Source organism: Amborella trichopoda, chromosome 2 (genome assembly GCF_054954075.1).
Source record: "Amborella trichopoda isolate Santa Cruz 75 chromosome 2, AtrichopodaSantaCruz75HAP2 v2.0, whole genome shotgun sequence".
NCBI lineage: Eukaryota > Viridiplantae > Streptophyta > Magnoliopsida > Amborellales > Amborellaceae > Amborella > Amborella trichopoda.
This window is the reverse complement of record NC_142337.1, coordinates 61,882,463-61,906,290: the sequence shown is the minus strand read 5'-3', so window position 1 is coordinate 61,906,290 and position 23,828 is coordinate 61,882,463. Positions and strand designations below refer to the sequence as shown.

The 23,828-nt window shown below is 35.2% G+C and overlaps 2 protein-coding genes across 2 annotated transcripts; one reads left to right on the top strand and one right to left on the bottom strand.

The window, feature by feature from the left end:
- The first annotated feature begins 365 nt into the window (after positions 1–365).
- LOC148783407 (aspartic proteinase nepenthesin-2-like) lies at positions 366–1,417 on the top strand. The gene is made up of 2 exons (XM_088859874.1): positions 366–1,259; positions 1,352–1,417. Exons 1-2 carry the CDS (start codon positions 366–368, stop codon positions 1,415–1,417), a joined length of 960 nt encoding a protein of 319 aa, XP_088716000.1.
- A 13,924-nt stretch (positions 1,418–15,341) lies between these two features.
- On the bottom strand, positions 15,342–16,747 carry LOC18445226 (aspartic proteinase CDR1). Its single transcript, XM_006855367.4, has one exon. It carries the CDS (start codon positions 16,721–16,723, stop codon positions 15,542–15,544), a length of 1,182 nt encoding a protein of 393 aa, XP_006855429.4. The 5' UTR covers positions 16,724–16,747; the 3' UTR covers positions 15,342–15,541.
- Positions 16,748–23,828: the final 7,081 nt, after the last annotated feature.

Below are 23,828 nucleotides of genomic sequence, written 5' to 3'. Positions count from 1 at the left end.
AGCCATGAGGTTCAATAGTGTGCCTACCAAACAAGCGTAAACATGGGAGTCCTTGTTCTCATACTGTCTACCACATACACCTCTTCACTATTCCGTCCGTCTTTGGCCGGATGTATTGCCGGGTTTCTGGTAAACCTCACTCATTATGATTCGCCTGGCTCCCCTCTCTACAACCCCAATGCCACAATCTATGATCGCATGAGCGCTCAAACTCCCCTCACCGTAGACTTGAATTGGCCCTTTATCGAAGATCATCTACAGGACGATTCTCACGGTCGAACATCCAGTCCACAGTGATACCATTCAACGGTGAATATTCTATGACAGTCGGGATCGGCTCCCCAAAGATCGAGTACCGAATGATCATGGATACTGCAAGTAGCATTATATGGACACAGTGTGAGGGTTGTACCATATGCTTCCCACAGTCGGCCCCACTCTTTGACCCACTGAATTCCGACACCAACCAAAAAGTCGAGTGTTGCACATCTCTCTTTGATACTGTCGATCGTGATTGCGAAGAAACATGCAATTACGCCGCTGATTATGAAGACCATTCGACCTCATATGATGTTTTCTCAACGGTGACGTTCACTTTCGAGACGAGCAATGAGGGCACCTTTGTCACCGTCCCAAATGTAGCATTTGGGTGCGGTGAGGAAAATGAAGGAGTTTTTGCGAGGGAAGTGGCCGGGATAGTGGGGGTCGGCCGCTCGTCCCTGTCCCTTATTAACCAATTGGGTGACAACATCAACCACAAATTCTCATACTGCTTGCCTGAACAGGGCACAAACACATTAGTCTTTGGGACACCTGCCCATATGCCTGTACTAAACCTTAAGTCCACTCCACTTCTGTTTTTGCCAAACGATCCGATATATTACATCTTGGATCTCCAGGACATAACTGTAGGGATAACGCGCCTACGCATACCACAGGGAAGCTTTGATCCAACGGATGAACAGAGGTCTCTTATAATCGATTCCGGCACCGCGTACACTTACTTGCACAGACTTGCGTATGACAGGCTCTCTCAGAGTCTAGATCGCGCAATTCGATTACAAAAAGTTGTAGTCTCCGGTATCAACCTCCAGCTTTGTTACAGAGTGCAAAACAATCTCGATTTCCAGAGAATTCCAGCTGTCACATTTCACTTTTCCGGCAACAATGGTGATTGGAAAGTCGGCCCGAGGACTCTGTTTGTGCCGATGGCTCCAGGAGCCGTTTTGCAGGGCATATTGCCTGATATTCATGGTTCGGTTTTTGGGGCTCTGATTCAAGGAGACATGTTTGTGGAGTACGAAACTTGCTTTCTTTTGGTCCTACTGATTGTGATTTTTACTGGTTTCAGTTTGGTTTCTCTAGTTTCTTACAGAAACAAACTTTTACTGTCTTTGCTCTTCTTTACCTTTGTTAACTTGGAAAATAAATCAAACAAACAAACAAAGGTGTTGGGATTTGATATATTTTTCTCTTCGCAGGAAAACTGTACCCCCTTCACGGGTAACAGCCATAAATTCTCCATTCTCCCTATGGTGCATTCAGGATTTCAATCATCATACTTTTATAATGCTTCACCTCCTACTCTAATAAGTCTCTTATATAAATAGATAAAGGTTGCATTGCCTTCTCTCGCAAGGCTTAGAAAACAGGGATCCGGATCCAGATTGCCTGATCTGAAATGGGAATTATTGGGGCTGAATTGGTCACGCTAAATATCAGGAACCAGCCTGCTCACCCGTGAACAGGCCGGTTCAGCAGCCTTACTTTTTTTTAATTTTCGATTCGCTGATCTAGATCTCCATTATGACTAACCACATCGAAAATCCATATGGACGATCCGAATCAGCCATCTGATTTTTTGAAACCTTGCTTGAATATATTTCTCAAATTTCTTATTTTAAATTGACATATTTAGACTATAAAAGTTTATAATTAAAAAAAAGTTCAATAATCTAATTTCTATTAGAAAATAATAATCTAAAGATTTTTGAAAATTTAAATCACCATTTATGTGAACGAAAACCTTATTTATTAGGACCCTTTTGTGTTAGATATATTATTATTATTATTATTTTTTTTAAATGGTAAAATTTGGACCAGGAGAAAATACCTTATCTTAAATAACATATGGACGCGGTTAGCATGCGGCCAAGCCCGCAAACGTAGAAATGCGGGCTTGGAAATAAATATATTTTTAAATATAATTTGATCATAATTTTTAGAGAATATATAATATTTAACATGGAGATCATGAATATGAAAAATAAATAAAATTTAAAAACTAAAAGTAATAATTATATTAAGAAAACAATTGGACCGTTAGTTACAACTGTTTTTTGATGGATCACCTATTTGCATCCAAATGGATGCTTTATACCTCTAGACCACATATTGTACAAATGCGGTCCAACCCCACATGAAACAATTGTTGATAACATATTCATAACGTAGTGAATCTGAAAGAGTAAATAGATCTTATATTAACTGTTTGATTTCTCAAAAAAAAAAAAAAAAAAAGTTTTTAAAATAAAATAACAAAAATTTCTCAAATTCTATTTAACTTATGAAAACTAGAAATGTAATCAACTTTTAATTTCATGACCCTTAGTTATCCATTTTTTGGGACAAAAAACCAATTAATTTGACATATCCGCTGTAAAATTTGGACAGTCTAAGGTAGCGCTATCGGCCCAGTATTCAAGGTTATGACATACAAGAGTTTTTTTTTGTTGGGTGAGTAAGTGGGTATAGGGCTCCTACGCTTGGTAGGAATTGAGCCTAGGATGTAGTATTGCAAATCGTCAAGCGCTAATCTATTAATCTTTTCCTAATAGGTACGGGGTTTCATTCTATAAACACTTCTAGAAAAATAAAATGATTTATACATTTTTTTTTAAAAAAACTAACTTAAAAAACATACTTTATCAAATTAACCTAAAAATCCTATTTTTAACCATTGACCCTAATAAGATAAAAATAAATATAAACTCATAGATCTAAAAATAAAAATTTCAATCAACCCAAATTTTTTTTATCTATATTACAAAGCAAACCTTCATCTCCCTCTACAAACAAACCCTCAAGACCTACTTTTGCCTCAAGCCCCCATGTTTTCACAAAAGCATGGCAAGCCTTGAACTTCTTCGTATTCTACCTCTCGTCCTTAGCCACTTCCTTGAAACTGCCTATACAGACTTCAACTGAAGTTGTTCTTATGGGTCATGGATACTGGAACAGATCTCAACTCGGTCCAATGCAAGCCCTGTGTAAATTGCTTCGCTAATAGGATGAGCACGCTTTTCGAACCCAACGGCTGGAGCTCGCACTGAAAAATCGATTGGTGCATAACAGATTTGCAAGTTGGTTAATGCCGGTTGCTTGGGAACGTGCGCTCATACGCAATACTACTTCGATAGCACGAATTTTGAAGGGTGTTGGTAGTGAAAACTTCACTTTTCAAGTACGAGCTATCGGAGTAGTGATGCATAGGCAGGTTCCCAAGCAATCGGCATTAACAAACTTGTAAATGGGTTTTACACAATTAATTTTAGAAAATTTTTGTATAGAACCCTAATTCCTCATATTATTTCATGGTAGATCTTCTTTTCGTTTTTCTTTCAAACGGCATAAAAAAATCCCTAAAGATTTCACTGTACCCAAAAACTTTTTTAATGGGTAAAAAGGGAAAAAGAAGGTTAAAAATGATTTTGAGTTGTGGGTAAAAAGGGAAAAAGAAGGTTTAAAATGATTTTGAGTTGAAATGGTATAAAAGATTTATTAAGGCTAATTTTTGTGGTCAAAAGTCAATAAAATAGGGAGATAAAAGATGAGGGGGTGCGGTGAAATCTTTAAGGGTTTCCTTATGCTGCTTGGAAGAAAAAAAGAAGGAAGGTCTACTATGAAATAATATAAGGAATTAGAGTTCTATATGAAATTTTCGGTATGAGCTCGGGCCTTTGGATTCAAACAGCATTCCTGTTTTGACTTAGGCTTGAGGCCATGTTTTATCATGCTTGAGCATGAGAGCACAACTTAAGTGATATCTTAGGGGTCGTTTGGATACCTGGAAATATATTGTCTGTGAAATATAATATTACTGGCGTAATACATTACTGACGTAATACATTATTGCATAACACGTTACCTGTAAATGGATTGTTACTGTTTGGGTGGTATTTAGATGCAACCTGGGAAATACATTGTTATTATTTGGCTATGTATAGAAGGACTATAAGAAATGCATTACTAACCATTTACCAGCATGTGCCTATAAAGTATCATTTCTTTTTTGTCACAAAATTCCACTATAATGCCGAATTATCATTTCTTTCTTTTTTTGTCACAAAATTTTATTAAAATATTGAATTAAAATCATCATCACACCATTCCAAAAAGATTTCTAATAATAACATTATCACCATTTCAAAAAGATTTTCTAATAATAACTTGTATCATTTTACAGTTATGACACTATTTTCTACTTATTTTAAGTGCCTTTGGCACTTATATGCATTCACATGTTTTCTAACATGACATTGGTTTCAACATGATAAGTCATCAGAACAATATGATTGGAATAACATGATTTTATTATGATAAGCGCTATTTTTATTTATTTTGTATAGAAGTCTTTCAAATGTTTCACTATATAATTTCAAATAAACAATAAATTTATGATACTAAATTCAAAATTGGTAGGGTACGAGTTAAAAAATGGGAAGAAGTTTGATTAGTAAACTAGAAGGTGTGGTAATTGCAGTATAAAATTTTGAGGTATTAGAGAAGATTAAAGAGATATGTTATTCACTTGAGATTTTAGTAATATCTTATTAGGATTATGTTGTGTGAAATTTTTTCTTATGATTGTGTCGTGTAATTTATCATTGATTATTGATTTTTATTTAAATTTTTTTTTGTTTTTATATGACACTGATTCCTTCAGATGAGGGGACGAGTTTAAAAAAGAGTGATTTTTATTTTTATTAATTTTGTTTTTATATGACACTCATGCCTTCAGATGAGGGACGAGCTTGGGGGATCACATTATGTTGTGTGAAATTTTATATTATGAATGTGTTATGTAAATTATCATTGATTACAGATTTTTTATTATTATTATTTTTGTTTTTATATAACAGCTGATGCCTTTAGATAAGGGCACGAGCTTAATCTCTTTCAATTTCCTGATTTTTGGGGAAATCTCACGTAATCTCCTTCAAGTTACTTATTATTAAGAAAAATGTAATATTTCCTTTCTTAAAAATACCCGTAGTAATAGATTTTTCATCGGGGCGGATTTCTTGATTTTTGGGAAATCTCATGTATCACGCACGGATTTATTCATTGTTGGGAAAATCTCACATAATATCTTTTAATTTCCTTATAATTAACTGTACCCAAACAGTGAAAATGTCATATTTCTTTGTAATCTATTATCACGTAATAAATTTCCAGGTACCCAAATGGCCCCTTTAGTGGACAGGAATAGAGAGTAACAAACCGCGTAACTTTTTCTTGTACCAATGTTATTCATTAATGTAACCAATTCCATTATCCTTTTCACATGGTTTGTTAATTTGAAACAGCTCTATTAAGTTCGTTATGAGACGAACATGGCTCCAGTAATGAGTAATGAATATAATTGCAGTTTAAGCAAAAATTAACTTGACAAGGAATACAATCGTTTCATTATTAACTTGATGAGGAATATAATTGTCCCTTTTAATGGAATTTTTTTTTTTTGAAAAAAACTTCTCCAAAAATTTATTTCTTCATAAATTTAATATCGTTGAGTTTTGGTTTCGAGATAAGCACATTAAAGACAGTGTAAATTAAGAATATTGATTTAACAAAAAATTCCATCAAAATTTTATTTTAAGGAAACATTCCATCAAAAATTTCACCAACATGTTTCCTTAAAAAAAGTATACGGAAAAAAATACAAGCAATATATTCTCCAATATATAGATATCAAAACAATCATATATTTCAAAATAATAAGTAGAGTTAGAAGAAAGGTAACTCAATAAAAAATCATTCTTTTATCTAAGTTATTGACTTTTTGATTTGGAGGTAAATATAAGTAAAAATAGTATTAGGGTTTAGGGTGAGATACAAAAAGGTTTGGAGGGAAAGATGTCTAGAAAGTTTAATTTGGGGGCTATTTATAATATTCCTTAACATTTACAATAAGGATGTCTAGAAAGTTTAATTTGGGGGGTATTTATAATTTTTGCTAACATTTCTATGAGGCTAGCCTGCATATGTAGAAATGCGGGTATCTTAATAAATCTATTTTTGAGGCTGTTTTTAAGACTTAATTTTTTGGACTGTATACGTATGTAGTCATGCGGTCGGGCCTACATGAAACAATTTTCCTTTATTAAATGTACAAACGGAAACAACATGAGCACTACGCATACAATTTATATGTCCCCGTTAATGTATTTAGTAAAGCCATACTACATTTAGGATACCACACACACCTATATACACATACATGTTGAGAGGAATATATACATATATACACACGGTTTCTATGCAACCAACCCGCATATTGTAGAAATATAGGTTTTGATATATATATATATATATATATATATATATATATATATATATATATATATATATATATATATATAATTTGATCTTAATTTTTAGAGAATATATAATTTTTAATATAAAGATGATGAATATAAAAAAAAAAGTATAATTTAAAAATTAGAAATAATAATTATATTCAAAAAATATTTGAACGGTCAGTTATATAATCTTTAAGAAGGATGATTTATACGACGTGTATGTAAGGCTTGGGCAACGCGTTGCAAGGGGAAATGCTATTATTTCCGAGATTGGTGAGGGTATCACCCGTCCCCTCCTCAATATCTGGAACATTGGTCTATGAAACCGTTACCTTTGAGGTGGCAAGCGCCAATGCTAACGGCATTATAATTAATCCAATGGTTTAAAAACCGGATCGGTGACCCGGATCGGGCTTTTAAAAAACCGATCCGGATCGGCGAATCGACGATACGGATCGGGAATCGGGTGAATCGGTCAGAATAAAGCTTCAAAAAAATCCGAAAAAATTATTAAAATTCATTATAAATATTGTTTTTTGGGAATTCAATAAAAAATGAGGGTACTCCATTAAGAATTTTCATGTTTTTGAATGAATATTCGAATATTGATATGTTCTTTCCCTGCATGAACCGCCATTCAACATTTAATTTACATCACACAAAAGGATAAACATAGAATTATCATGGAATAAGTATATCAACATACATGGATTACAATAAAGCATAAAATTAGTAACATACGATCTAAAAATAAAATGATAGACGACGTTGTTGTTCTTCTTGGTCACGCTGGTGCCATTGATTGAATTCGTTTGACAATTCATTGATTCGATCTAAAAACGAATCATCGATATTAGAGGGCGTCTGACTATTCCCAAATCCCTGAGTGTTAGTGTTTTGTTGTGTTTCCAATCCAAAATCCCCGAAGCTTGTCCATCCGTCATGCTCACCTGCACTGTCGTGCTCATCCCTACACTGTTGCTGTTGGGACTCGATATGTGAATAATATGGCTGGGATAGGGTGGCCTCAGAATCATCATCTCTCTCATTTTCTCTTAGACCCCCTTCCCACTCTCCCTCATTAGGTGCAATATCACCGACATATTGTGGATACATTGGCTGGCTGCTTCCTCTTTCATGCTGCTCATCACTTTCTTCAATATCTTCATCACCGATAGCCTCAAGGAACTCTCTCTTGTGCAACACTGGCTCCTCCTCTTCTACTACCCATTGGTCTGCTGTGTCTGTGACAAATATTGTGTCTAAGTCTATCGGCCCATAGTCTTCAAGCTTCCTTCTTATTTATCGCTCTCTGAGGTTTAAATTATAATGAACGTAGACTAGTTTATGAAGCTTCTCAGAAGCGAGTCGATTCCTCCTAGTAGTGTGCAACCATTGGAACGTACTCCAGTTGCGCTCACAGCCAGTAGCAGAACATGTCTGGGAGAGCACCTTGATTGCTATCCTCTTTAGGTGAGGTGCATCAGTACCATATATCTCCTACCATTCAGCTGGATTAAAATGTAAAAAGCATTGTAAGGGCAAGAACAATTCATAAGATTACATATATGAATAAACAAAATATTAGCGAGGGGATAACCTGAATCCATCATAGTTCGAGAATTTCTGGCAAGTCTAGTTCCGAAGGATCCTATAGCATCCCTATACATAGCAAGCTAAAACAAATATATTACGTTTTAGGGCATTATTCCTCACAAATATAACAACTCAATGAAGTTCTTACCCAAACATTAAATAATACCTCTTGTATTGCTGCTACTTGGTTTCGATGGCTTCTCTCCAACCTTACAATAATGTATCTGACCCCTTCCATAATCTTGTGGGGTTGTTCAGGTGTCAAATAGAAAAATTTTGGGTTGAAGTAGTAACCTAAAAAATATATAGGTAGAAAAATGTCATTTACAATTTCATAAAAAAATGATTTAAACTGAAACATTGTAATGATATAAATATATATTTACCAGCATAATGAATTGGACGTCCAAATTTGGTGTTCCACCTCTTTTCTATAATCTCGATCACTTTGCTAGCAAAATTACACTTCTCCCCAATAGCTGATTTCGCCCTCTCAATACCTTCATAAAGGATACCCATGGTAGCTTTCTTATCAGCATCCACCATTCTTAACACCGTGACCAAAGGGGCAGTGGCTTCTACAACACTGGAACATCGAGACCAGAACAGCCTATTTGAGATTATGTTATCCACTTTTATACCGGTACTGGACTTCGAGAGGCGGTCATTTAACCACTCTTCACAAGTAAACAATATCTTTAATGCACCTTCAGATTGTCGAATGGAGTCCACAGCTAAGTAATCGATCGCAAAGCGGGTTATGGCAGGCCTGATTATCTTTTTTTTCTTAGAGTGTTCTCTAAACAGAAATAATATTTTAGAGTGGTTGTATATAAATCTCGACACCAACCTTGCTTCATCTAGAGTCTCCTTCACAATTTTGATCTCACCGATTTCCTCTAACATAAGATCGATGCTGTGTGCAGCACACGGGGTCCATACTAGATGCTTCCTCTTATCCATCAACTTGCTGCCCGCAGAAACACATGCACGCGCATTGTCCGTAATAAACTGGACTACATGCTTATCTCCCACCTCCTCCACTATCTGATCATATAGTCGTACGTAGAAGTTTGCATCCTTTTTCGTCCCTGATACGTCTTTGCTAGACAAAAAAGCTGTACCTTTTGGGGAATAGGCCAAGAAGTTTAAAAACTCCTTTTTGCTAACTTTATTCAACCAACCATCACTCATGAGAGTAATTCCTGTCCTTGGCCAACTCTGTTTATATTCTTCAATCCACTTTTTAACTTCCTCTACCTCTTCATCTAATATTGTCCCACTGAGCTCATATGCTGTCTGGGGTTTTACCCCGGGCCCGGCTCTCTAGATTGTACTAACCATAGATGGAAAATATAGGCTATTGGCTGCATCAAAGGGAATCCCTTTATCGTAGAACCATTTACAAACATATCTCCCTAACATGTTTCTTGTACCTTTAACCATGCCTTTTAGGGCATCTGTTGTGACTTAGGCTTTGAGAGAAATGGGTCTTTACGACCATGACCTGCAATACTGGCACTCCTAGGTAACTTATAAACAATTTCTTCAACAACTGATTCTCCTTGATACATATTGCCACCAACCCCTCCATACATATTTGAGCTGGGCCGGCCATACATGCTCGAGCTGGACCCGCCATGCATATCTGAACTAGGCCCACCATGCATATCGGAGCTAGGCCTACCATGCATGTCTGAGCTAGACCCACCAGGCATTCTAAACCCACATTCCCTCTGATATTGTTCATGCAAACTCAATCTTGTGGCCATGTCCAGCTCATTGTTATATTGCTCTTCTAGGTCATAATTATATTGCTTTTCTGTATCATTCCTGCTTGGTGTATATAAACTAGCTATCTCTTCAATCATCCTATGTTTGGCAATTTTTTTACCTTTGCTAGCATTAAGAATTGCCACCATCCATTTTTTTACATTACTAGGGACACTAGTGCATGCAGAAACTTCTCCCTTGCCAAGTGTTGCTTGAACCTATGTACCCCACTACTTATCACTCTTTGACAGTAATTACAAATAATTTTGTCTTTCTTGTTGGGATCAAGTTTGACCCCATGTTGCCATGCAGGGTCTTCTGTAGATCTTGACATGATTCAACTGTTTTAAGATGTAAAAAGTTTAAATTAACCTGACAGTTCAAAAAGAAAAATAATCACCATATGTAGTGATAATATTTTGCGGTAGTTCATGTAGTCATATTCGTTGTTATTTGTTATTGCAAAATACCTTTTTTGACAATAATATTTTCGTACATATCAATTACAAACATTTAGAATAATACAAAATGCAAGCTCCAAACATGGCTACAACTCAATTATCAAGAACATACATTTTTTGCATTAAAAAATTAATAATAAAAGCAATTCTTCAAAGAGCCGGCTAACATCAGTCATTCCAACTAAAAAATCCATGAACAACAGATAAAAAAAATACAGTTTTGTATTGAAAATATAATAACATGCATTTTTTTGCATAAATAATCCATCAACATACAATTTTTTCAACAAAAACTTTAACAATAAAAATTTAAAATATGGTTTAATACCTCATGATAATTAAAACCTTGTCACGATTTTCACATCTTTTCGAAAAATCATCATTTTTCAAAAAATTCGATCATGGAAAAAAAAAAAAAAAATTACAGCAAACTCAAACAATAAAAATTAAAACTTGGGTTTAATACATCATGATAATCAAAACTTTATCACGATTTTCACATCTTTTCGAAAAATCATCATTTTTCAAAAAATTCGATCATGGATAAAAAGAAATAAAAAAAAAAAGTACAGCAAATTTTCAAAAAATTCGATCTTGGATTAAAAAAAAAAATTAACAAATTTTCAAAAAGTTCGATCATGGATTAAAAAAAAAAAATCACAAATTTTCTAAAAATTCGATCATGGATTACAAAAAATTCGATCATGGATTACAAAAAATTCGATCATGGATTACATAAAATTCGATCATGGATTACAAAAAAAAAAAAAAAAACATAAAAAAACAAAAAATTCGATCATGGATTACAAGAACAAAAAAAAAACAATTCGATCATGGATTACAAAAAATTCAATCATGGGTTACAAAAAAAAAAAAAAAACAAAAAATTCGATCATGGATTACAAGTAAAAAAAACAAACATTTCGATCATGGATTACAAAAAAGTCGATCATGGATTACAAAAAATTCTATCATGGATTACAAAAAATTCGATCATGGATTACATAAAATTCGATCATGGATTACAAAAAAAAAAAACAAAAAAAAACAAAAAATTCGATCGTGGATTACAAAAAAAGAAAAAAACAATTACATCATGGATAACAAAAAATTCAATCATAGATTACAAAATACTCTATCATGGGTTACATAAAAAACAAAAAACAAAAAATTTGATCATGGATTACAAAAAAAAACAAACATTTCGATCATGGATTACAAAACATTCGATCATGGATTACAAAAAATTCTATCATGGGTTACAAAAATAAAAAATAAAAAATAAAATTCGATCATGGATTACAAGAAAAAAAAACAAACATTTCGATCATGGATTACAAAAAATTCGATCATGGATTACAAAAAATTCTATCATGGGCTACAAAAAAAAAAAAGAAAAAAAAAAAAGAAAAAAGAAAAAAAAAAAAAGAATTTGTTCTTCACAGAGTCGTTTTACATAAGCGATTTTAACTCAAAAATTCACCTCTAAGTGAATAAATTACATCCAATTGAGTATATTTTCTGATAAACAACAATATAAGGAATCAAAACCCTAAACTTTTAACACATTATTTCTAATATATCATGAAAACAAAATCAAAAGGCGGAAAAAAAAAAAAACAGCGGAATTTGGTTCCGCAGACATCTCACTGTTCATATCAAATTTCTTGCTGTAATTGACCAGATTACGTAAAATTGAAAATTTTAAATCATACTAGACACAATAAAGATTAAAAACCCTAATTATTGAACTCATTATGTTCAAAATATGCCTTGAAATAAATCAAATGGCGGAAAAAAAAAAAACCCAAAGTTCTTACCTGTTTTTGTGAACCGAAGCCTTCAATCTCCAAAACACTTTGTTTTTCTCAACGATTATCACAAATTAGTAACAAAAGGTTTTAATTCACAGCTTTAAGATCAAAATGCCTACAAATTTTGAAAGATTCATGCCCTATTTGGCATGAAATTTCAGAAAAGGCGGAAACCCTAAACACCGAATTTTTCGTGATCCAAAAACAACCAATTTTTCCACCATTTAATCCTTGAAAAAGCTGAATAAAGCTGTTTACAGCCTGCAAATCAGATCACATGCCAAAAAAAACAAGAAAAATGATAAAAAAATGACAAATTTTAAAGAATCGGTGAAGAACACTGTGCAACCCGTGTTCTTCACGGACTCGCCGATTCCGCACAGTGAATCGGCGAGTCACTGTGCGGAATCGTCCGGTTCTCTCTAGAACCGGACGATTTCCGATTTTTAAACCGATCCGGTCTCTTTTCTCGAATTCCGAGTCGAACCGGGCGAGTCCGGTTCGACTCGGCGTTTTTTAAAACGCTGAATTAATCTAATCTCTCAACTTCATTTAAGGGAATCCTGTTCGGATGCGGCCATGATAACGCTGAGAAAGTTCCGAGCTTGGTGGTTGGCTCGCTCAATAGGGCTCGGCAGCCCTCATTAATCAATAGAAAAAGTTTATATAAGGTTGCAACCTTATAATGTAGAGCTATGGATGCACCTCAAAAATCCATCAGACAAAAGTCCATTGATCATCTCGACACCAGATGTATGACTTTGAAAAATAAAAAGATTTTAAGTCTCACAAATAGTACATTTTACAACATATTATCTACACAGTCCATTTTCAAGATTTTCATATGTTTATAGGTCTATTTGATTTTAACTATTTTTGAAATTTAAAATTTTATAATTAGATATAAAAATAAATTTTGAAATAATCCTAAGAACATTTTACATCAAATTTATGTACTATAATAAAATTTGCAGGTGCACCTTACCTCTACAGCTACGGATGCATCCGTGTGCCAACTGCACTCTTAATCAATTATGTTGCAGGATTGGGAATAAATTTTCTTACTGCCTTCCTCGAAATGGATCCGGCCTGATAACTTTAGGAACACTCCCAAAAAATCATAGTGCTGACATTAAGACGACTCCCCTTATCAATTGGCCATACTACATGGTGAATTTGAAAAAGATTACTGCTGGGTCTGAGTTCATTGACATCCCACCGGTCCCCCTCTATCAGGAAAAGATGCTCATCGATACCGATAGCATTCTTACTTTCCTGGTCGAACTCGGTTACTTGTGCGTGGAAGTTCTGAACCCGGTTACTTGTGTGTGGAAGTTTTAAACCCGATGGGTTGATTTTTGTTAAATAAATTACGAGAAATAAAAAAAGAAACACACACCACAACAAACAAAGATTTTTGTGGTTCACCCACCACAACAAACAAAGATTTATGTGGTTCGCCGATGAGGGCTACATTCACGGGCACGACAAACTGAAATCCACTATACCAATGAAAGTTACACCAAAGATTTTTAACAAACCTTGACAAATAACCAAGTTATGCACACCTTTATAAACCACTCTCCCTTCCTACACAAACCACTCTCCCTTCATACACGTGAGGAACGAGAAATTGACTTTCCCTCCAAATAAAAGGGGAACAACCCAAAATCTTTATGGAAATTGTTTCTCTATAAGAAACAAACCTCTCAAATCTCTATGGAACCGTTTATCTACCTCTCAATCTCCAAGAAGCTACAGGATGCCTAACCTTTCAATTTCCAAGAAACTACATGAGACACCATGTCAAGAGTCAACATGAAGCACTATCACAATATTTCACATGAGAAGCTATCTCAACTTTCTCTCCATCACAATGTTTCTCTCCATAAGAAGCTATCTCAACTTTCATCCCATATATAAAAAGTTAGGAAGCTACACAAAATATAAAACTTCATATATATATATATATATATATATATATATATATATATATAAATAAAACCAAAGAGATATATCAAAAAATTCTAATTTTATTGGATTTCTATCTCATTTACGAAATTTATCGATATCAATTTCAATCTCAATCCCACATAATATGATATTTGATTTTGGATAGCATCAAATCCAACAATGGTCACCCATGAATAGCAAGATTCTATGAGACTGCCTCATATAAGGGACCCTACAGGGAAACTTGACATTTGCTATGAAGTGAAAGGCCGGATGATCTTGCCAGAGTTCCAGATGTTACGTTCAACTTTTCTGGTAATGCGGACTGGAAAGTTGGTCTGGAGGATTTGTTTGTAGGGGTAGATGAAGGCGTGTTTTGTGTGACCATAGTGCCGAACATAGGCCAAGGTAATTTCAATGGTAACTTCAATATGATAGTGGAGTACGACTTGGAGAAGGACGTACTGTCATTTGCTTCCGGCAATTGCAGTAACAAATAGGTCTTTGGTCTCATATGTTCTGTTTCACCTTTATATTTTAGCTATGAGTATAATAAATAGCTCTCTCTCTCTCTCAATCTCTGAACTTTGTCTCTCTGTCTCTAAACTGTCAACCCGAAAACCGTTTAAGATAGGATTTCTGGCCACAAAAATGGGATTTCAGCAGCATATTCCGGCAAGAGGGAGGCCGCTAGGAGACCTATTTTTTGGGTTTTTGTCAATATCGATAAATTTTGAGAATTTTGAATGCTAAAGTTGTGAGGTTAGGGGTTTTCAAAGATGGATTCCATTGTTATATGCCACATTGCATTTTGCAGTCGATACTGTGGGGCTTCTCCAATGTATAATAGCACATAAAAAATCATCCAAACTCATAAGCGAAATGAAGTAAATGATGAGGTTCGTGGTTGGGTTTATTTTGACACATTAATTTTTTTTGTTTGAAATCTAACTTGAGGGTTTTTACATAGGGTGCGGTTTGTATAGAGCCAAAGTTCTAAATAATCAAAGTAAAGCGCTCCTTCAAAATAAAGCTCACCTTTATATAATGTCTCAAGAAGAAGAAGCTCACCTTTGTATAATGTCTCAAGAAGAAGACGAAGATGATGTCGAGGAAGAAGAAGAAGAGAAGAAACATGCTCACCTTCACAGTAAAGCTCACCCTTTATTTAATGTCGAGGAAGAAGAAGAAGAAGAGAAGAAGAAGGCTCACCTTCAAAGTAAAGCTCACCCTTTATTTAATGTCGAGGAAGAAGAAGAACGCCCACCTTCAAAGTAAAGTTCACTCTTTATTTAGTGTCGAGGAAGAAGAACAAGAAGAAGAAGAAGAAGAAGTGGAAGAAGAGGAGGGAGGAGGGCGGCTAGTGACTGTTCTCCTTGTAATCGGCGGGAGGCAAGCCGCTGTTCTCCTGGCAATCGGCGGGAGCAAAGGAAATGAGCTCTGTGTCAACGTCGTACTCCACCGCCTTGTCCACTTGTGCCCAACTACCGAACATCCCCAAACCATCAACGGGCGCCACAACCAGGCAATACTTATAAGGACTCGCCCATGGAAACATATTTTGAGGGTCGACCTTCCATGCCGCCCCACCGGAGAAGTAGAATGTAACAGACGGAAACCGGGCCATATCACTCTCATCAGTCACATTGTAACAAAGGGGGAGGTGGCCACTAACCTCTATAAAATTAGAGCCGATCGTATCACGCAGGCCTTGGAGCAATCTTGCATGTATGTCTGCCCGCAAATAAGTAAGAGGGGAGAAGGTGTCGATGACCATAAGCATTCGCTCGTCAGTTTGCTTAATAGTTCCACCAGGGGTAGGGGTAGAGGTGAGGATGGGAATGTTTCCGATGGTGATGCCCCAGAGCTCTAGGATGTACTGACTTGGGAAGTCCTGAGACCGAGGAATCGGTATTGTTTGAACAGCGCTTTGATTCATCTTCGGGTGCGGTCCAAAGACCAACGACCCGAGATACTGAGGTTGCGGAAGGCAGTAGGAGAACTTTGGGCCGACTGATAAACGTAATTGGCTAAAAAGTGACTCAGGACCTCTCCCAAGCCCGATCACCCCGGATGGGCCATCAAATGAAACATGGCTGTCGCGGCCACAACCAAAATATATTGGTCCAAATTGGGGCCGGTGATCGGTATCAGAGACCAAGGTGAAATTATCAGTACCAAAGTCACCATGCGAATACGAGCTATCGAAGTAGTATTGAGAATATGCGCATGTTCCTGAGCAATCGGCTGTAACCAACCTGCAAGTCGGTTCTGCACAATCGATTTTTCGGTAAGAGCTCGAGCCGGTGGGATCGAAGGACCGACCATCAATATAAGTGATGCAATTTACACATGGTGTACATTGGACCCAAGTGATATCCATTCCAGTATCCATTACCAATAAGAAATACCTGGGTGGGTTGCCGATATAAGTTTGCAGAGTGTTCATTCCTTTTGAAACCTGTATAGTCAGTTTCAAGGAAGTGGCTAAGGGCGAGAGATGGAATACGAAGAAGAAGATGAAGGCTTTTAGGTTTGCCATTCTACTGTACTGTGAAATCAAGGGGGATTTGAGGCTACTGAGCAACCAAGGGCATGTACTTAAATTTAACTACATCAAAGAACCATGGTTTTCATTTAACATAGGCCACTCAAATGGAAAATTACAAAAATAGGCTATATCTAAACATACACAATTGGGGGATTTTTTAGAAAATTTATTTGAGGGGTTACATGAGTATAATGAAATTCAAAAGGATTTTTCCAGTGGTAATTGTGATGATTTGAACACCTTACTTATTCTGTAAAGTGGGTTGAAGACTTATTGATGTTTAGCCAAAAATTAGGCCTGATTTCTTTGGTTTTAGATTTCGCGTTGATCTCTTCCCAACTGAATCTTTGGCTTTGCATTTCGCATTGATCACAAAGTTGGATATTTTTTGTAGGTTTTTTGGGCTATTGCATCTTCCCAATTGGATCTTTGGTTTTAGATTTCGCATTGATCTCTTCCCAACTGAATCTTTGGTTTTAGATTTCGCATTGATCACAAAGTTGCATATTTTTTTTTAGGTTTTTTGAGCCATTGCATCGGGTTTGAATTTGTGCTAGCTGGATAGAAGATCAGCAAAAATGGCAAGTTTTTTTTTAAAAAATGACCATATAGGACCTCTCCCACTCATGTATGTTGGACCTCAATGGATTACCATTAAATTTGGCACAGATCCCTAAAAAGGTTATCACATAGATATGAGACTTGAGTTTTTTTTAAAAATCTGTATCAAATTTAATTGTGATCTTTTGGGTCCTACACACATGGGTGGGGGATGGTCCTATAGGATCATTACTCTTTTTTTTTTTTTTGCTTTCATGCTTTGTTTTTTTTGGCATCTTGATGCTCGGTAGAAGATTAACAAAAATAGCAAGTTTTTCTTTGATTTTTTATGCCTTATTTTTTTTGCATCTTGATGTTAAGTGGAGGATAGGAAAAAATGATAGTTTTTTTTTTTTTTTTTTTTCATGCTTTCCTTTTTTGCATCTTGCTTGATAGAGGATCAGCAAAAATGGCAAGTTTTTTTTTGATTTTCTATGTTTTTTTTGTTTTTGCATCTTGATCCTCTATGGAAGATCAGCAAAAAGGACTAAGTTTTTTTTTTTATTTTATTTTCGTGCTTTCATTTTTTGCATTTTAATGTGGTATTTTCAAGAACTTTCTCCCCGTGAAAGAAGCTTCCTAAGGCATTAAGAAAAGGGGACTTTTTTTTTGGAGAAGTATGCATAAAAAAGGGTATCTTATCCGTATAAGATCCCTTATTTGAGGCAGCTTGGGTGACCATAAGGTAATCACGTTCGACCACGATAGTAAGTGTGCCGGTATTAATTTGTATCTTATCCTGATCGAGGGGACCCAATGGGATGTCCATGTACTTGGACCCGAGGCTGATGTTTTTCAAACCCATTGTCCATGTCCTTGGACCCGGGGCTGATGTTTTTCAAACCCAATGTCCATGTACTTGGACCCGAGGCTGATGTTTTTCAAGCCCGGTGTGTAAAATAATGTTATTAAATTCAGTTCGTTTCGGTTTTACCGAAATTTGGTGTTTTGGCAAAGGGTGCAGTTAGCATACGGATGCATCTTTAGCTGTAGAGGTACGGTGTACCTTCAAATTTTATCATAGTATATAATTTTGATGTAAAATGTTATTAAGATTATTTCAAAATCTTTTTTTATATCTAATTATAAAATTTTAAATTTTAAGAATGGTTAAAATCAAGTATTTCGATAAACATACGAAGGTTTTGAAAATGGACGGTGTAGATAATATGTTGTAAAATGTACTATTTTTTAGATTTAAATTTTTTTTTATTTTTCATGATCATATATCACGATGTCGAGATGATCAATCAAAGGCTTTTTCAACATTAAAACTACACTTTTCGAAGGATTTTTGACGGGCATCAATAGCTCTATATTATAAGGTTGCATCCTTATACAAAACTTTTTCCTTTGACAAATGATGCATATGATGTTGACATGTGTTTTTTTGAAAAGTAATAATTTAAGTCTTGACCATAATTAACTTTGTACGCATATGGAATGACAGACTGTTTACAACTATAGAACAAAATGGGTATGAGTTGACTTGAAACTCAGACAATATATTGAATAGCGGTTTGAAAATTTCGATAAGGTTTTTCCAAAAGGCCTACCAATATTAAGTCACCGGATGTTATATGTTATTTCAATATAACTCGATATTATATTTTGATGCTTTTTTATTATGTAACAACGTTATTTATTATTAGATTTATTATTTTTATTTTTAAAATTTTATAAAATTATATACATATTATTTAAAAAAAAAAAAAACTTGAAATCTTCTTTCGAATTAACTGAAATACCGAATTGCTTCACTGTTTAAACAAATCATAATTAAACTCTGAAGTGAACCTGACAACATTGGTGTAAAATGACAACCTCATAAGGCAATGGGCATTTACGATCTTGTAGATGCTTTAAGAAAAGGGTGCGGTTTGTATAGAGCCAAAGGCTCTAAACAATTAAAGTAAAGTGTACCTTCAAATAGTATCTAGAAATGTGGTTTAAATACTGGAAATCTTTGTGATAGCCTTAAAATATATTATCATATTTAATTATAAAATTTAAAGCTTAAAAAATACTGTAGATCAAATATATGTATGAAAACTTGAAAATTATGAAAATCTCGAAAATTGATGATCCAAAAATGTGTTACAAGATGTACTGTTTTCAAATTTTGAAATCTATTTTTTCTCTCATGTTCATTCATCTTGATGTCGAGATGATAAATTTGAGAATACTTGAGCATCAAAATAGCCTCTTTTAGTGAAAATTTTGATAGGGGCTTTAATTTGATTGTTTAGAGCATCGACTCTATATAAACTTTTTTATTAAGAAAATCTCAAGATTTTTAGGGGAAGGACACGAGTAAAAATTTAAAAACCAATTGGACGCTAGGGACCATGTGTGTACGTTCCACCAATAGGTGTTACAATTGCTAGTAAAGATGGGCTTGATCAACTAAAAATTAATTTTAGGGTAAGTTTCCCGTTCAAAGTAGGCGATGGAATGATGCACAAGTACATGCAACCACTAGAAGATCAATTTGTTTTGAGTGATTTACGTACCAACGGTAAAGTACAAGATGCTCTTTATATAGGTGGAACTTACAAAATAAGTTCGATCAACTTATTTTTTTTTTTTCAAAATTATCCATCCGTAAATGTAAATTTTGATTTTGATTTTTTTTTTTATAGTTTTCTTTTGTTAGTAGGGCGATGGTCCAAGCTTTAAGTGCATCCATCCGGATGGGTTTTTTAAGATTGTCAATGAAATAATTGCAACTATATAATTTCACATCCAATGGTAAAATGTTCAAGTGGTATTTTAATTATTTTTTTTGTTCAAATATTTTTTAACTACTTTTATTTAATACATCTTATAAGTGCATCCATAGCTCAAAATTTTAGATAAATATAAAAATCAACAAATAAAAATAAAATTATTCTGTCACTAGGTTTAATCTGGACCACTGAGGGACTTCTGTGAGCCCTACAAATGTTCACGTACCATACTTATTTAGGAAAAAGAAGACGCCCCAATTTATAAAATCTTACCCAAATAAACCTTGGGTCCGTGAGAAGCCAATCATTCCTTTCAAGTTAAAAGAATGTGACGTTTAACATCATCCCTTTTTTTTTTTTTTTTTTTTGTTAGTTATCCAAATTATGGTATTTATCTTCTTTATGTGTTTTAGTGACTTAATCATCTAAACGAAATATAAGATATCACATTTACATATGGGATTGTATAGAATGATACCATTTACCTTTGATACAAGGTGGTCACAAATACTTACAACAAGAGGTTTAAAAAGAGGTTCGGTGACCCGGATCGGGCATCTAAAAAACCCATCCGGATCGACGAATCGGCTATCCGGATCGGAAATCGGCTGAATCGATCGGCTTAAATCTTAAAAAAAATCTGAAAAAATTATTAAAATTATTAAAATTCATTATAAATGTTGTTTTTTAGGAATTCAATAAGAAATGAGGGTACTCCATTATGAATTTTCATTTCTTTGCATGAATATGCAAATATTGATATGTTCTTTCCCTGCATGAACTACTATTTACCATTTAATTTACATCACACAAAAGGATAAACATAGAAGTATTATGGATTAAGTATATCATCATACATGGACAACAATAAATCATACAATTCGTAACATACGATCTAAAAATAAAATGACAGACGATGTCGTCCTTCATCTTGGTCACGCTAGTGCCATTGATTGAATGCGCGTGACAATTTATTGGCTCGTTCTAAAAACGAATCATGCAAATTAGTGGGCACCTGACTATACACAAATCCTTGAGTATTAGTATTTTGTTGTGGTCCTAATCCAAAATCCTCGAAGCTTGTTTATCCTTCATGCTCACCTACACTATCGTGACCATCCCTACCCTCTTGTTGTTGGGACTCGATATATGAATAATTTGGCTGAAATTGGGTGGCCTCAAAATCATCATCTCTCTCATTTTCTCTTAGACCCCCTTCCCACTCTCCCTCATTAGGTGCAATGTCACATCTCCGACGAATTGTGGATATGTTGGCGGGCTGCTTCATCTTTCATGCTGCTCATCACCTTATTCAAGATCTTCCTCACCGATAGCCTCAAGGAACGCTCTCTTGTATAACACTGGCTCCTCTTCTTCTACTACACATTGTTCTGCTGTATATGTGACAAATATTGTGTCCAAGTCTATCGGCTCATAGTCTTCAAGCTTCATTCTTATTTGTCACTCTCGGAGATTTAAGTTGTAATGAACGTAGACTAGTTTATGAAGCTCCTTCAAAGCGAGTCGATTCCTCCTAGTAGTGTGCAACTATTAGAACGTACTCCAGTTTCGCTCACAGCCAGTAGCAGAACATGTCTAGGAGAGCACCTTGATTGCTATTCTCTTTAGGTGCAGTGCATCAGTTCCATATATCTCCCACCATTCAGCTGGATTAAAATGCAAAAAGCATTGAAAGGGCAAGAACAATTCATAAGATTAAATATATGAATGAACAAAATATTAGTTAGGGGATAACTTGGATCTATCTTAGTTCGAGAATTCCTGACAAGTCTAGTTCCGAAGGATCCAATAACATCCCTATACATAGCATGCTAAAACAAAATATTTCGTTTTAGTGCATTATTCCTTACAAATATAACAACTCAATCAAGTTCTTACCCAAATATTAAATAATACCTCTTGTATTGTTGCTACCTGGTTTCGATGACTTCTCTCCAACATGACAATAATGTATCTGACCCCTTCCATAATCTTGTGGGGATGTTCAGGTGTCAAATAGAAAAATTTTGGGTTGAAGTAGTAATCTAGAAAATATATATATAGAGAAATGTCATTTAAAATTTCATAAAAAAATAATTTAGAATGAACATTCCAATTATATAAATATATATTTACCTGCATAATGAATTAGACGTCCAAATTTGGTGTTCCACCTTCTTTCTATAATCTCGATCACTTTACTAGCAAAACTACACTTCTCCCCAATAGCTGATTTGACCCTCTCGATACCTTCATAAAGGAGGCCCATAGTAGCTTTCTTGTCAGCATCCACCATTCTTAACACCGTGACCAAATGAGTAGTGACCTCTACGATATTGGAACATCGAGACCAGAACTTCCTATTTGAGATTATGCCTCCACTTTTAGCCCGATACTGGACTTCGAGAGGCGGTCATTTAATCACTCTTCACTGGTAAACAATCTATTTAATGCACATTCAGAGTCCCGAATAGAGTCCACAGCCAAGTAATTGTCGCAAAGCGAGTTATAGCAGACCTGATTATCTTTTTTTTCCTAAATTGTTCTCTAAACAAAAATAAAATTTTAGAATAGTTATATATAAATCTTGACACCAACCTTGCTTCCTGTAGAGTCTCATTCATAATTTTGATATCACCGATCTCCTATAACATAAGATCGATGCTGTGTGCAGCACACGGGGTCTATACTAGATGCTTTCTCTTATCCATCAACTTGCTGCCCGTAGAAACACATGCACGCTCATTGTCCGTAATAAACTGGACTACATGCTTATCTCCCACCTCCTCCACTATCTGATCAGATAGTCATACGAAGAAGTTTGCATCCTACTTCATCCTTGATACGTCTTTGCTAGACAAAAAAAGCTGTACCTTTTGAGGAATAGGCCAAGAAGTGTAAAAACTCATTTTTGCTAACTTTATTCAACCAACCATCACTCATGAGAGTAATGTATGTTCTTGGCCAACTCTGTTTATATTATTTAATCCACTTTCTGACTTCCTCCACCTCTTCATCCAATATTGACCCACTGAGCTCATATGCTGTTGGGGGTTTTAACCTGGGCCTGGCTCTCTGAATTGTGTTGACCATAGGTGGAAAATATGAGCTATTGGTTGCATCAAAAGGGACCCTTTTATCATAGAACTATTTACCAACATATCTGCTCAACATGTTTTTGGTACCTTTCACCATGCCTTTGAGGGTCATCTGTTCTGACTTAGGCTTTGAGAGAAATGAGTCTATATGACCATGACCTTGCAATATTGACACTCTTAGATAAGCTAGAAACAATTTATTCAACGTCTGATTCCTCTTGATACATATTGCCACCAACCCCTCCATACATATTTGAGCTGGCCGGGCCATATATGTTCGAGCTGGGCCCACCATGCATATCTGAGCTAGGCCCACCATGCATGTCTGAGCTAGGCCCACCATGCATGCCCATGTTATAACCACCATGCATTCTAAACGCGCGTTCCCTTTGGTATGTTTCCTGTAAACTCATTCTTGTGGCCATCTCCAAGTCATTATTACATTACTCTTCTAGATCATTCCCGCTTGATGACGTATATAAACTAGCTATCTCCTCATCCATTTATTGCTTTGTAATTTTTTTACCTTTGGTAGCCTTGAAAAATTCCGTCATCTGCTTTCTTACGTTATTAAGGACACTATTGCACGCAGAAACATCTCTCTTAACCCCTACCAAGTGTTGCTTGAACCTATGTACCCCACTACTTATCACTCTTTGACAGTAATTA

Bases quoted from the DNA above. Each gene is read 5' to 3' on its own strand.
- LOC148783407 (XM_088859874.1), top strand. From the start codon at position 366: ATGGATACTGCAAGTAGCATTATATGGACACAGTGTGAGGGTTGTACC. The intron at 1,260-1,351 runs GTTTTTGGGGCT...TACTGGTTTCAG, and splicing joins TGCCTGATATTCATGGTTCG to TTTGGTTTCTCTAGTTTCTT.
- LOC18445226 (XM_006855367.4), bottom strand. From the start codon at position 16,723: ATGGCAAACCTAAAAGCCTTCATCTTCTTCTTCGTATTCCATCTCTCG.